Source organism: Plectrocnemia conspersa, unplaced genomic scaffold (genome assembly GCF_051122295.1).
Source record: "Plectrocnemia conspersa isolate PC_06_02 unplaced genomic scaffold, ASM5112229v1 ptg000002l, whole genome shotgun sequence".
NCBI classification, from domain to species: Eukaryota; Metazoa; Arthropoda; class Insecta; order Trichoptera; family Polycentropodidae; genus Plectrocnemia; species Plectrocnemia conspersa.
Window position 1 is genome coordinate 27,526,049 of NW_028277166.1, and position 13,271 is coordinate 27,539,319.

At 35.0% G+C, this 13,271-nt stretch overlaps 1 protein-coding gene across 1 annotated transcript in view; it reads right to left on the reverse strand.

Moving 5' to 3' along the window:
• Positions 1–12,940, reverse strand: part of slgA (proline dehydrogenase slgA) — a 29,044-nt gene extending 16,104 nt beyond the window's left edge. The window contains exon 1 of the mRNA XM_088181772.1: positions 12,619–12,940. Coding sequence (XP_088037898.1) covers positions 12,619–12,873 — 255 coding nt within the window. The 5' untranslated portion in view covers positions 12,874–12,940. The remainder of the gene's footprint in view (positions 1–12,618) is intronic.
• Between the last annotated feature and the right edge of the window lie 331 nt (positions 12,941–13,271).

Here is a 13,271-nt window from a genome sequence, read left to right on the forward strand (position 1 = left end):
AAAATATTATTTTTACGACACTGCCATTTTTTGTATCGATATACGAGAATGTACATATGAGTTCTAAGTCTCGATTTACGCAGATTTTTATTTTATGTAACCTATCTTACATTTTTGTATGTGTTCTATGCCTTGATTTATGCAAATTTGATTTACGCAAAATTTCACGGAATCTATGTAACTTCGGAAAGTGTCAGATTGGACTAGAAAGTCCTGAAACGGCGTGAGTTATTTAGAAGACTTTATGAACAATTCAGTAGTTGAATCAGAGTCCATTGCAGCATCGCTAAGTAACAATGAATGAAATACTTTCACTTCTGGACGTGAGTCATGGATCACAACATCTGACTGCAGTATTGTAAGAATTGACGCATGTTATGTACTTCTGCAGTGCTTTAATGAATATAACTGGAGTGAAACCAAGAGAGTTAATATACTTCCTAAGCACAACGAATATATTCCGCACACAGTCTTTTGGGATTAGAGGGATAATTTTCGAATACTACATGCCCAGGAGGAGCTCAAAGAATTTTGAACAGCTACTGTTCTCAAAGAGGTGATAATTATTAAATTTTCACTAATTGGTCATGAAAACTTTCTAGAGTGACAATTGGCTAGAATACGAGTGAGTTTATGCTATTTTTTATAGACACGCTATAATCGCGTGTATTCGAAGAATTCGGGAAGCCGGGCCTTCTAAAAATAGTCTCACTTTTTCAATCCATTGCGTTGATGAATATCGACGAAGCGAAACTCTTTTGCATATCATTCTTAAAATACACTTTGCTTTACATAAATCGAAACAGATTTACGTTTATGGCGCATGCTATTGGAACACAAGCTTCAAGGCCGTCTCTTGTCTTTTCTCAAAATACTATTAAAGTAGCTAGGGCGTCACGCTGCATTATACTAATATGCCTTTCAGAGAAACACGCGTCACTGTGCAAAGAGCACATTTGCGAATTTATTTTCCTGTCGACTTTTTGGCACACGCTCCGTCTGGGGGCTCGCCTCGCTACGTCACCGCAGCGGATTTAGTACGCCGCTATCGCGGACATTGTTTGTGCATGTGCAAAAGTAGCGAATCTGTAAAAAGCAGTAAAAATAGTTGGTGTTGGCAGAGTTTACGACTTTGGTTACGCAATGCGGCCAGACTCTTGGTGATTCACCGTTTGGGATCGTTGTGCAGCAGTGGGTGAATTTTGAGCGATAATGTTTTCGTTGCAAATCGCTTGGCAGGAACAAAAGTGGACGGACATTAATCATTTTTCAGCGCAATCGGATCGTTTGGGACGTTCAAGTTGACGCTTGTCCAATACTTTTGAATTATGATTACTCGAATACTGACTTCAAACGCTTATCAAGCTTGTCTTAAACATTGTAAAACTTATGTAACGGTAGAAGCGCACACATAAAATACGTACATCAAGAATTGGACTAGTGCCTCGTAGTTATCATTGCTCGTTGAAGAGCTGAATGGCTAAGGCGATCCAGCATTTTTATCTCATTTAAAAACAACATTGTAACTTAGGAATGAATTTACACCAATAAACAAATCTCAAGGAAATTCAATCATGTACTTTATTTCTCCATATAGCTACTTTTATCGGGACCACTTAGCTAGGTATAAAGCACTTGTTGCGCATAAGCGTTAAAAACGCAATAAACCAAAATGACGTCCCTGAATCTAAGTACTTTTTAATACCAATTGAAATTTATGTCAAGATAGCATGAAAATGGGACAAAATATTTTTTGTATTTTTACTCAAATGCAAAAGAAACCGGGACTAAAAAAGCCCCCTTCCCCTGTTACCCCTCACAAATGGCGTCCCTGCATTTAAAAACGGTCACTCGGTGTTATTACATAAAATAATGGTACGTAAATGATAATGCTGACAGCAAGTGGAATATGAAATGACAAGTGCAGTGTTGCTAAATTTCAATGGTTACTAACACAAACGAATTTTACACTTGAATCAACGTAAAGAGTGGGCGAGCAAAAGAACTTCTTCGCACTAAATAGCGCACATCATTTACTTCGATTTGGAATTTACGTCACTTTAATCAAGAAGTTCCAACATTTACTCCTGATTAAGGACACGCGATAGTTCATCCGAGCGCTGTCTAACGTACTACCTATGTGTTTTTAACCCATAAAAAACATAATTTTAATTATAAGAATTAGATATTGTCTACGTATTGCTTTATTTTGTTGTTTAATTAATACTTTTGAATATACAGGGTTGCCACAGTATTTATGTAGATAAAATTATTTTTAAATATGTTTGTGCACGGGCGCACTCTTGGCAATGGTGCACAGAATATATGCAAATCTAACAACTTTATCTCATCGATGTTTTAGAAGAAAATAGCAGCTATTAATTAAATATGCAGTTTCTTAATACATACATTTTCTCTCCTGAGATTTTGTACGAATTTGGATTTCTAAAATAATGATTATGAAAATAAGAATTCCAATCGATCTCTTTAAATAAGCATTTCCAATCACTAGAAAGAAACTAAAAATGTATAAATATACATAAAAGTGTATAAACATTAAAGAACATTATATTGGGATTAATATATTAAATATATACATACACCATTTTTATTTATTTTGCTTTCTTTGTAAAAGTAATAAACTTTTTCGAGACAGAATTTTAGATACTAAATGTTATATTACAACCCTACAGGTAACCTAACATTCGATTATGAAAGTGAAAAATCCATTAGATTATTATAATACAATTAAGATTTTTTTATTACTTTTGGAAGAAAATTACTAACCAGTATAATGACACTTAATTACTGCCTTTAAGAAAAACATGCAACTACATGTTTATTAAAATATAAGCAAATTTAATAAGCTAGCTATAGATTAAATAGTTAACTCTATACATAGTAACATCGATTTTGCGGTTTAGCGCGATGCGACCACTGCGCTCTAAATAAAAACCTGCAAGGACTTATTGATCCGTTCTAATAAAAAAAAACCACCTGACTGTTCTTAACTCGTTAGCCATTACATTGCATACAGCATAGAGCAATTGGATAAAAAACAAATTGAAGCATTCGCACATCTGGAATGAATCTTATGTCTATCAGCAGTATATTTTAGGAACAATCTCAATAGCGTTGCCGGGTCACATTCAGTTATTAGACTCCCAGTCCGGTCCTGCTTTTTATTCGCTTTGGGATCAGGAAGAATTCTATTCACGCGCTTGTAAAGTGCAATGCGATGAACTCTTGATCGATTGGATATTGCCGGTGGTTTTGACATGCGCAAAACATGTTCATGATTATATAACTATTAGTTGTAAATCTATATTATCAAATATATTAATAATATTACAAACTTATTTATAGTATTAAATTCATAAGTTGCGTTAATTTTACGTTTCCTAAGATAGTGTAAGTGCAGAAAATAATGTGTTGTTTGAAAGGAAAAGCCAATTTAGGATCAATCGTATTATTGTTTAATAACCAATCTGCTTCAGATAACACACGAACTAAAGCAGATTGGGTGTGTTAGAGCAGCAGGAAATTGATGATAATTTTTCAAAGAATATTTTTTTCTTTGATGAGGCACATTTCCACCTTTCTGGGTATGTTAATAAGCAAAATTGCCGCATATGGGTCGAGGAAAATCCTCATGCGATTCATGAGAGAGCATTATATGTCCACAAAGTGACTTATTGGTGCGCATTGTGGTCAAGCGGCGTCATTGGGCCTTATGTTTTTGAAAACTCTGAAAGACAGACTGTAACAGTCAATAGTGAGCGCTATAGAAGCATGATAACCGATTGTTTTTGGCACGAAATCAAAGATATTGACGTGGAAAACATGTTTTGCTGACGGCAACTGATCGCCAAGATCATGCAATTTAAAGCCGTTGGATTTTTTTGTGGGGTTACGCAAAGAGTCGTGTCTACGCACCCGAAATGTTGGAGCACATAAAAACCAACATCCGCCAAGTTATAACTGAGATACCGCCCGAAATGTATGAAAGTCATTGAAAGGAGCAGCTGCTGCAAAAATTCCAGAGGCGGCCATTTAATTGATATTATTTTTTTATAATCAATGAAACACATCAAATGTGCAATTAACAAAAAAATCGGAAACTTGGATCACACTATTTAAAAAAAATACACAACAATTATTGTGCATATATAAAATAGATATAGCACCATCCCAAATATTTTTTCTAGCTCCTCCCAAAACATAATTATGATTGGCATAAGTTGGATGGCTTGTGAAAGATAACCGTTCTTGAGCGCTGACGTCCTGTTCGCGACAGATAAGAATAAGGGACGCGATCGCTACTCTCGAGGCACCCTAAAGTTAACAAATTATTTTTGGCATACCCTTTCATTAATGGAAGATACATTCTTTAGTAAGCTTAGTATGTGACTGTTACTCGTGAATAATTTGCAATGTAATGCTTAATGAAATTTGTGTCCTAATTTAATTAGATTACGTTTAATAGCAAGTAAAATAGATTTATTTACCCAAAACATAATCTTGTTAAAATCGGTTCTATATGCAAATGCTTATCATCTATACGCCAAGCGGTAATATAATCAAATAGTTATCTCTTAAGCTGAAACACAAAGGGAGTCTAAGATAATAACTTACATTTATTTTATCAAAAGTATTCTAATCAAATTAAGTATCCATTTACCCAGACGAGTTAATTTAGGAGAGTTCATTACGCTTTATCCAGTTCAATAATACTAGGAGAATAAGCCTAGCACATATAAACAACACGTGGTATCAACACACCGCCAGTTTTCTAGACACGCGCCTCCCAGAATAAAATCCTCCCACGTGAGTTCTTCCTAACAATGGGCCAAGACGTTAGAGCGCATTCGGAAGCAAATCTGTCTTCTTCAACGTGTACAATGTATGGTATATACACATTTTGTCAACCGGATCGTGGACCAGTGCCAAGAGAGATTCGATGACGCAAAGAGCGAGACAATGGAGTCACGTAATTCGGGTGTCGGGTGGGGCAGGGAGGGCCCCCTCGGTCTCCCGAAATTCTTTTCGCGAAGGCCGGGGCCCGGTGCAAAAAATAGACTGGCGGCCTTTCGACCGAGACCAGGTGGACATCTGTCCCCCTTGGAGTGTTCGTTGCCTGGTTACATCCCACGAAGATGATTCATATCCATCAAAAGTTCTATCGTGACCTTCTAGTGTTTATTTTATTGCTATTTTTCTAGAGTATCAGTATTCGCTGATTTGAAAACCGTGAAAATCTTCAGCGCGAGGTCAATGTTGAATTTGCACTTGTAATCAATGTCTGGAAAAGGTACATCTTAAGGAAATAATTATGGATTATTGCTTGACCAAATACAAAAAAAGAGGAGTATTTTAAGATCTTGGTGAAACATTAAAGTAAGTTTTTGCAATTGAAAATATATTTATGTACATTACTTAATAATTCTAGCGATCATAAAACACATGTGTGAACCGCGTATCGTCGTCGTTGTCTAGGAAATATAATGATAAGACGGTGATTGATATGTGTTGTCGGTATTCGCCTGAATTCTGTGTGTAGCACGGATGAGTGATGGTAAGCGCATCTTGATAGAAAAACTGGAAGGTGCACATTCCACTGGAAGACCATTACTGACTTGGTTAAGTTTAAAGTCAAGCTAGAGTGAAAGACGGTGATAATGCGGAATCAACTCGAAAAAGGCACTCATGTTTAAAAAATGCACTCATATTGTTGTTGAATAAATACTGAATAAAAATAAAATAGTAAGATTTTTCGCCGTAACAATATTTTTTTGGAATAAAGAAGCGCCAAAACAAGTATGAAAAGTAATTTAAATAAGATGACTGATAATAGCAAACATTATTTCTCCTTTACACTTAACATAGTGAAGTAATTATGGTGAATATAACCAGATGTAATAAAAAAATATTATTGTAGTACATAAGATTCCATAAATTCCGTAAATAAATAATGATATTTATAACGAGTTCAGGAAAATTTATCGCCCGCAATTCACCGCCAGCAATTAATCGCTAGCAGTTTACCATCGCGGTAACAATGTATAGCGGTAAAATTGTTTTATTTTACCGTCTAGAAGCAATGAGATGTGTTTGATCAAATCATAAAAATTTATTTTTTATTTGAGTTTTTGCCTTAAGCTACGATTTAAAATTCTATGAAATATAAGGGAAGAGTACGGAAATAAAAAATAGGTATATGGAAATGTTATTTAATAGGTAGATTATGTATTTTAATAGTTTCACGTGTCACCAAATTACACCCATGTTTGGAATCCACGTCAAAAACAATAAAATTGTACATTTTGGCCCAGGGACGTCATTTAAGATTTTAAGGGAAGGGGCAAAAGTTATCCAGTCTCATTAAAATTAATAGTATTTCATTAAATGACATGCATTTTTGAATGCGTTTTAGAACTCATTAGTTCAAGTTTGGTTTATGTTTGGGCTTAATATACATTTTTAAGCAGCATATAATTTCACTAGCGTCTCAGTTAAATTATATTTTCGCTAGTACAAATATATATCTACTGGTGAAAATGTATTTGGAATTCACTAGTAAAAATATAACTTAAAGGTACAAATGTATTCCGATATGATTTCACTGAAATGACATTTAAAAAAATATTTTTAGAATAGACTTTTTTGAGGGATAATCTAAGAAATCTACAGGAGTGGGGAACTTAATTTTTACAATAGGGGGGAGGGGGGCAAAGTTGGATTTTCTTAATATTTTAATTTCATTCAAATTAATATTCCATTAAATGACATGCATTATATTTGCCAAATTTAATGGGGTGCAATTACGCCCACCTGTTTCCCCCAAATGACGTCAATGTAGCGATCATTTGTAGGCTATAAATTGTATACGATCAATTGACGCGGCGGCAAACTGCTAGAGATTGATTGCTGGCGGTGAATTATGGGTGATACATTTTTCAAACCTACTTTTCAATATATATTTAAAACTATTTTTTTTATTTAAAATAGCATTAGGTGTGTAAACGCGTTTCATAAGTAGTACATACTACTAGGCCATGCAGTAAGAAAACCTACGATTTTGAAATATACAGGAAAATCATAAATAATTTGTTAATGTTTCAGATGATGCTGGTATTTTATTACCATTAAGCTAATCGAAAATTTGAGGCCAAATTATTAAGTTTCAATTTTAAATCCATATTTATCCAGTGGTATAAGTCAGTGATTAATACATAAAAGATATGGGTTCGAATCCTAATTTTCATCGTGTCACATAATTTTAATGCCGATTGATCATCATATATTTTTTATAGGTTTTTATAATCTCACGTATAAATATAGTCATGATTAATTAAAATCAAGCTGGGTCGTACATATTAGGTATAAGAAAGTTCGAATAATGAGCTACTTCGGCTCATCGAGTATATATTTAATGTATAAGGTTCAGTGAAATTATGCTATCACTGGCTTTTTAAGGAATTCATATTCCGAATACACTTACGCCAGTGAATGTATCTTATTATAGACGAAAATAAAATTTCATAGGTTACTATTAGTGAAAGTATACTTTCATTGGGGAATACAGATTCACTGTAACATATATAAAAAATATATTAGTATTTTGGAACGTTGTATGTATATATTACATAATAAAAAAATATATGCTCGAAAAAAAAAGGTATTTTATAATGAAGGAAGTACCATTCAATTTATTAAACATGTATCCAATTTTTATTTCAATGAAGACGTGAGATCTGGGAATTCTTACTAAAGTAGCAAAAGCTGATGTTTCGGATGTCGGCAACAAAAGGGTTAATATACCCCAAAATTCATCAATCGTTTAACCTTTTCCTAGTAAATCGTAATTGTTTTAACTACTTAATGAATGTAGTTTTTTATTCTTAACTTCGCTACTGATTCTTTTACAGTTTATATGATCAGTGTCACGAATTTTATGGCTCGGTACGCATTGCACATTATGTACTCGAGAAGCAGCACGTAACGTTCTTAAATTATGTCTGTAAATAGACTATAGATACATATATTTCAGAGCATGCCGCTATCGCTAAGAGGAATATGACCGCTCTCAATGTGACCAGTAATTTGCATTTAAAGCATATGTACAAGGACACTAAACATTTTGATACAGAGACTACCAAAAGAAGGTCGGGAATCTCAGGCGATGACTGGAGTCTATGATTTGTTTACGTATTGATAAAATAGAATTAGCGACTGACATGTTTATATTGTAAGTTAGCGTGAATGTTAAATGACATGTATTCATTTTATATAGTTACATTATTTACAAGTTTGAGCCTTGAAATATTTTTGATCATATAACTAATTGGCATTAGTACTACGTTTTTTTTCCTCATAAAAATATGTCTTGGGACGTACGGCTGTTACTCTCAGTTGCCAATGGGCAAAAGAATAATCTTTCGCGAGATTTTTTACGTCCAGTTAGAGCATTTTACATGAAAAGTGGTAACAAGATCGATCGTGACAATCTCATACAAAGACAGCAAAAATTATAATAATTGACCGGATTCGTGTGTTGTTTGCAACGTATGTAAACATATTAAGCTAAGTGACTGCATGCACTATACTAATAGCTCAAATGACGACCACGTTTCATAGAAAAACTCTTTGTGTCAATTTTCATCCAACGTTATGTAAGGTGGTATTATGTCGTTTCTCCCGAAGGTGCGCACGCACATTGATTTATAATTTTGTCTATAGTACATTTGGAAGGAGAGCTGTCAATCTTTCACATCATGTATTATATATAGCCGGGTCTAGTGATCGATTATATAACATTGTTATTTGGTATACCGCTTTAGCCTGTCTTTGTGAAACCTTAGCAAATATTTTAATGGGGAAATTAAATCGCATTAATATTCTGCTATTGGCAAAAGATTGATTAATTGAGTTATATAACGAGTTAGTAAAATGTATTTTCAATTATGTACTTGTTTATGGGGCTTTCAATATACCAAATTTAAAGTGTGGTAATATTACGGATTTAATTGCTTGTTACACAACTGATTATGTGAATTTCGTGCGAATGTTTTCGACCTTGCTTACCTTGAATGTTTTTATATAATATTTTAAGAACAGAGGGTGCAACTAAAATGTATATTTTTTACTTTCTTTGAATTTTTTTGAAGATTAGATATCCTCGCCTGATATTTTAAATTAATAAATGCCACAATACAATACACACACAAGGCAATCTCATGTTTCTCCATCCATATACAATATATTTTCTCATGAATATCGATTGACACAATTTAAATAAGCTTCTAAAGTGTCGATTAGGTGGCGGGACGTGTTTAAGATTCTAAAATTACACGAGAGCGCTAGGAAAAAGACACGAGCGTATAAGTATTCTAGGAAGTAGTGCTCAAGTCGTGCGACACAAATTACCGAGCTCAGCGTCCCGCCTTTTTATCCCTTGAGATCCGAGGGTATACAATTAAAGCAATGGCCCTCGCTTCAAGTGACTAACCGCCGTTGAGCAACAGGTGAACACTTGCTTGGTATACACCTGTCACGTTTATTCAATCGATGGACGATGAACCGTCAGTGGTGACAGGCAACAATTTGGCCATTGACCAACATCCTTTCGTCTGCGAATTGAGCTACTGATTTTGTAATCAAGTCAAGGTTGCGGTTTAGATAAGGAATGAATTTTTGATTAACGATACAACGAGCTCGTTTTGCTTGATACTTAATGAACCGTTACAGTTAACGCTATTAGAATATCAGTTAGTGGAAAAAAATGCAGGTGCTACATTCGCACAGTTCAATGGATATTGAACCCAAAATGTTATTAATGAGAATTGACTCAAACGATCGGGGTTACTATCGCTACATACAACTATTTTAAACTGTAAAATCTTTTATTTTACAATTATTAATAAATTAATAAGTTATATAATCACGACTGTAATATATTCTCTGCATAACCAAATTTTCCCATGAAACCATTTAATACAAAATTTTGTGTAATATCTCTAAAGCTGTTCAGTCTCATTATTTTATATATAAAATTAACATATACTTCATAAATAAAATCTAAAATACAGTGGAAAGATTACCCAAGATTCCTATAAGAACCATAAAATTACCATTCAATACTTTTCCTCTACCCAAACATTTACATAATTAAGGAAATATGTAGTTAATACTAGACACTTCAATTTAATTATATAGCAATTATATACATCTTTTTTACTAAATCTTAAATGCAAAAAAATTTGAAAATAAATCTATCTAATAACGTTGAGGGTTAAAAATGTATCTATAGTAAGTAAATAAAACATGATAATAGCCCGTGAGTTATTAAAAGCGAACTAATTCCAGACAAAGGAGACACATTCAAGGAAGCTGCGAAGTGACACGCGCTCCGCATAACAAAGTCGAGCATCGCAAATCTGACAATAAGTGTACATACATTTATGCTTAAAACACTCCCATCTGAACTAGAAGAATATTTCACTGATCTATAAAATGTAAGAACATGTCTTTGCAATGTTGATAGGGTTTCAGGTATTTTTGTAAAGACAGCGAATCTGCATTTGTTTCGGGAACACTTTTAGGTCATCAACATATAATAAATATTCCAAGTTTTCAATTGCTGCATGTATGTATGTCGTCTTAAAGACAATAAAAAGCATAGGACCAAAATCTAATTTTTAAAAACACATTAGATACTATTATTCATCTTATAAGGTTCAATAATACTGAATGAGTACTGTAATTATAGACTTCTTTTTAATTTTATGTTTTTTCACAACATAATTTTAAAAATCCTGAAATGTAGGGTTGAAGAGTTACTTTTTCAAGGCAATTAATAGATAATAGTAATGTTGTAAGCGGAACTGGGTTATCTAACATTAAATGACACAACAGAGGGTTGAAAAATTACACTAGAAGCATGTTTCAATATACAGTGTAATCGAAATTTTGAGATACAAGCAATTTTTTCTTAAATTTGACCCGAAATACAAGCAATGTAACTTAATTTATTAATTCAGGTAATATGTATTTATCATTTCAATTGCCATTAATTCATTTCAATTTTCCGTATTGAAATGTTTAACAGCATTAAAAGGGGAAAATTGATTTGACATACGAGTAATATGAGTTACGAGCTCCGTCACGGAACGAATTAAACTAGCAAGTCAAGACACCACTGTACTTTTATTTTTTGATGTAAAATTTCCCAGAATTTATGACAGATGCTAATATGGGATAGATTTACTCTTTTTGGTTTATTTAATCATAAAAAATATTTATTTATATACAAAAGTTGAGAGTTCGAATTATTCGCCTGATTTTTTACCATATGAATATTCATACAATATTTGTTTATACTATTTTAATGAAATTAAAAAAAAATTGTTTATTGAGAAACACAGGTAAACGTTTTTACCTTTTAATATATCCGAGTGACTATACTTCGTTTCATTTAACAGAGACTTATTTCATATTTTACTATTTGTTAAAAGAAACGGAGTATAGCGCCGAAAAGATGAAGAATTGCCATAAACATGTGTTATTTGTTAAAATACAAATTAATGTGACACTTAATGTGACAATTCAAGTCCATTGTGCTTTATGTAAGTTTCTTAAAGTAAGACTATTGACCTGAAAGACCTAGCTTCGAATCCCATACGGACCTTGGTGTTTTTAATTTTCTATCGTGACTGGGAGATCGGAATTAATGATTATTGTATAATTATAATTCCGATCGATCTTCACAGATTAGGTTTACCTAGATTTTCCTAATGTCACGGATGAATATCGCGGTGATTAATTAAAATCGAGCTAGGTCGTACATATCTGATATTGAGAATTCTCTAATAAAGAGCTATTTTCAGCTTATAAAGAATATCTAATATATGTATATATTAAAAAACATAATTATCTGCCAAATATCTAACGTTCAATTAAAACATATTTGATTTTAATGAAACAAATTTCGTTTACGGCGCATTTTTTTTAAATGTAGCAACACTGATGATCAACGAACATATAATAAATTGTATATAAATAAATAAAACGTATAAACAAGTGAATCAATATTTTTTTAGAATAAATTTGACCCCTGATATCAGGTAGAAGAACACAGATTTGTAGGAATGTATGAAAAGTCAGGGAAGTTTTTCCCAACAATTTAATTCGTTTCTTCTAATATTTTTGAGTAACGACGTCCGAGCGTCTGGCTCGCGTTCGTTGCAGTCGCCAGTCGGTGCAGTTTTTGCACACCTGACGTTCCGAAAAGGAACCGGACCGCCGAAAAAGGAATCAGAGGAATCAGACGAGTCGTCTCTCGTCTCTCGGCTCTCGTCCCTTTGTGTCGGGCCCCTCTCTCATTAAATAACGAGACTCCTGCGACCTCGACCGCCACGCGGCGCAGTGCATTCGTTACATAACGACCGGAAGAGCGGCGGAGCATGGCCGAGTTTCGGCGCGCTATGACCGAAAGCGCGATCATTGATTTTCGCCAAGAAAATATTCGATCGGGGGTCGGGGTCGGTGTCGTGACGTAACGCGTAACGCGTAACGGGTAACGGGTGGCATGGTGCGATATTATGTCAATGACCCACGGACCTTCATGTTGTTCTCGACGAGGTACTCGATGGAGCACATCTGGTAGACGAAGTAGGCCCTCAGGAGTTCGGGGGTGGTCTTGCTCTTGAAGGAGGCGACGTGGTCGTCGAAGCTAAGGTCTAGCGGGTCTCGCCGCAGGATGGCGGGGGGCGGAGGAGGACCCGGCGCGGTGGCCAGCGCTCGGGGACCCATGACCGAGCAGGGGGCGCAGAGCCGCGAGAGGCCCGCGCGAGCCGCGGTCAGCAGGAGCGGCATCGCGACAATCGATCTACGGAACTGCGGACGACGGACGACCGGCGCGAGTCGCGGTCTCGCCGAGACTGACCCCCCTCTGGCATCGGCGCAGCTCGCGCACATCGAGCCGTCGATTTTCCGACCAACCCCACCCCCACCCCCACCTCCACCATTCCGCTCGAAGGGCTTTCCCGACGGCCCGACGGCCCGACCCGATTCCGATTCCAGCGCTCCGATGTAGACGACTTCTTCTTTTTCTCGTCGTTTCGACGCGTGCCGGTAGGGGTGCGAAAATCGTTACTTCACTTCCTGATTTTTTTTAAATTTAAGCGTTGACCTTTAACTTTTAATTCTTTTTTTGGTGACCATTACCATAATACTAAATTTAACGCATTACGACATACATACATATGTATTAT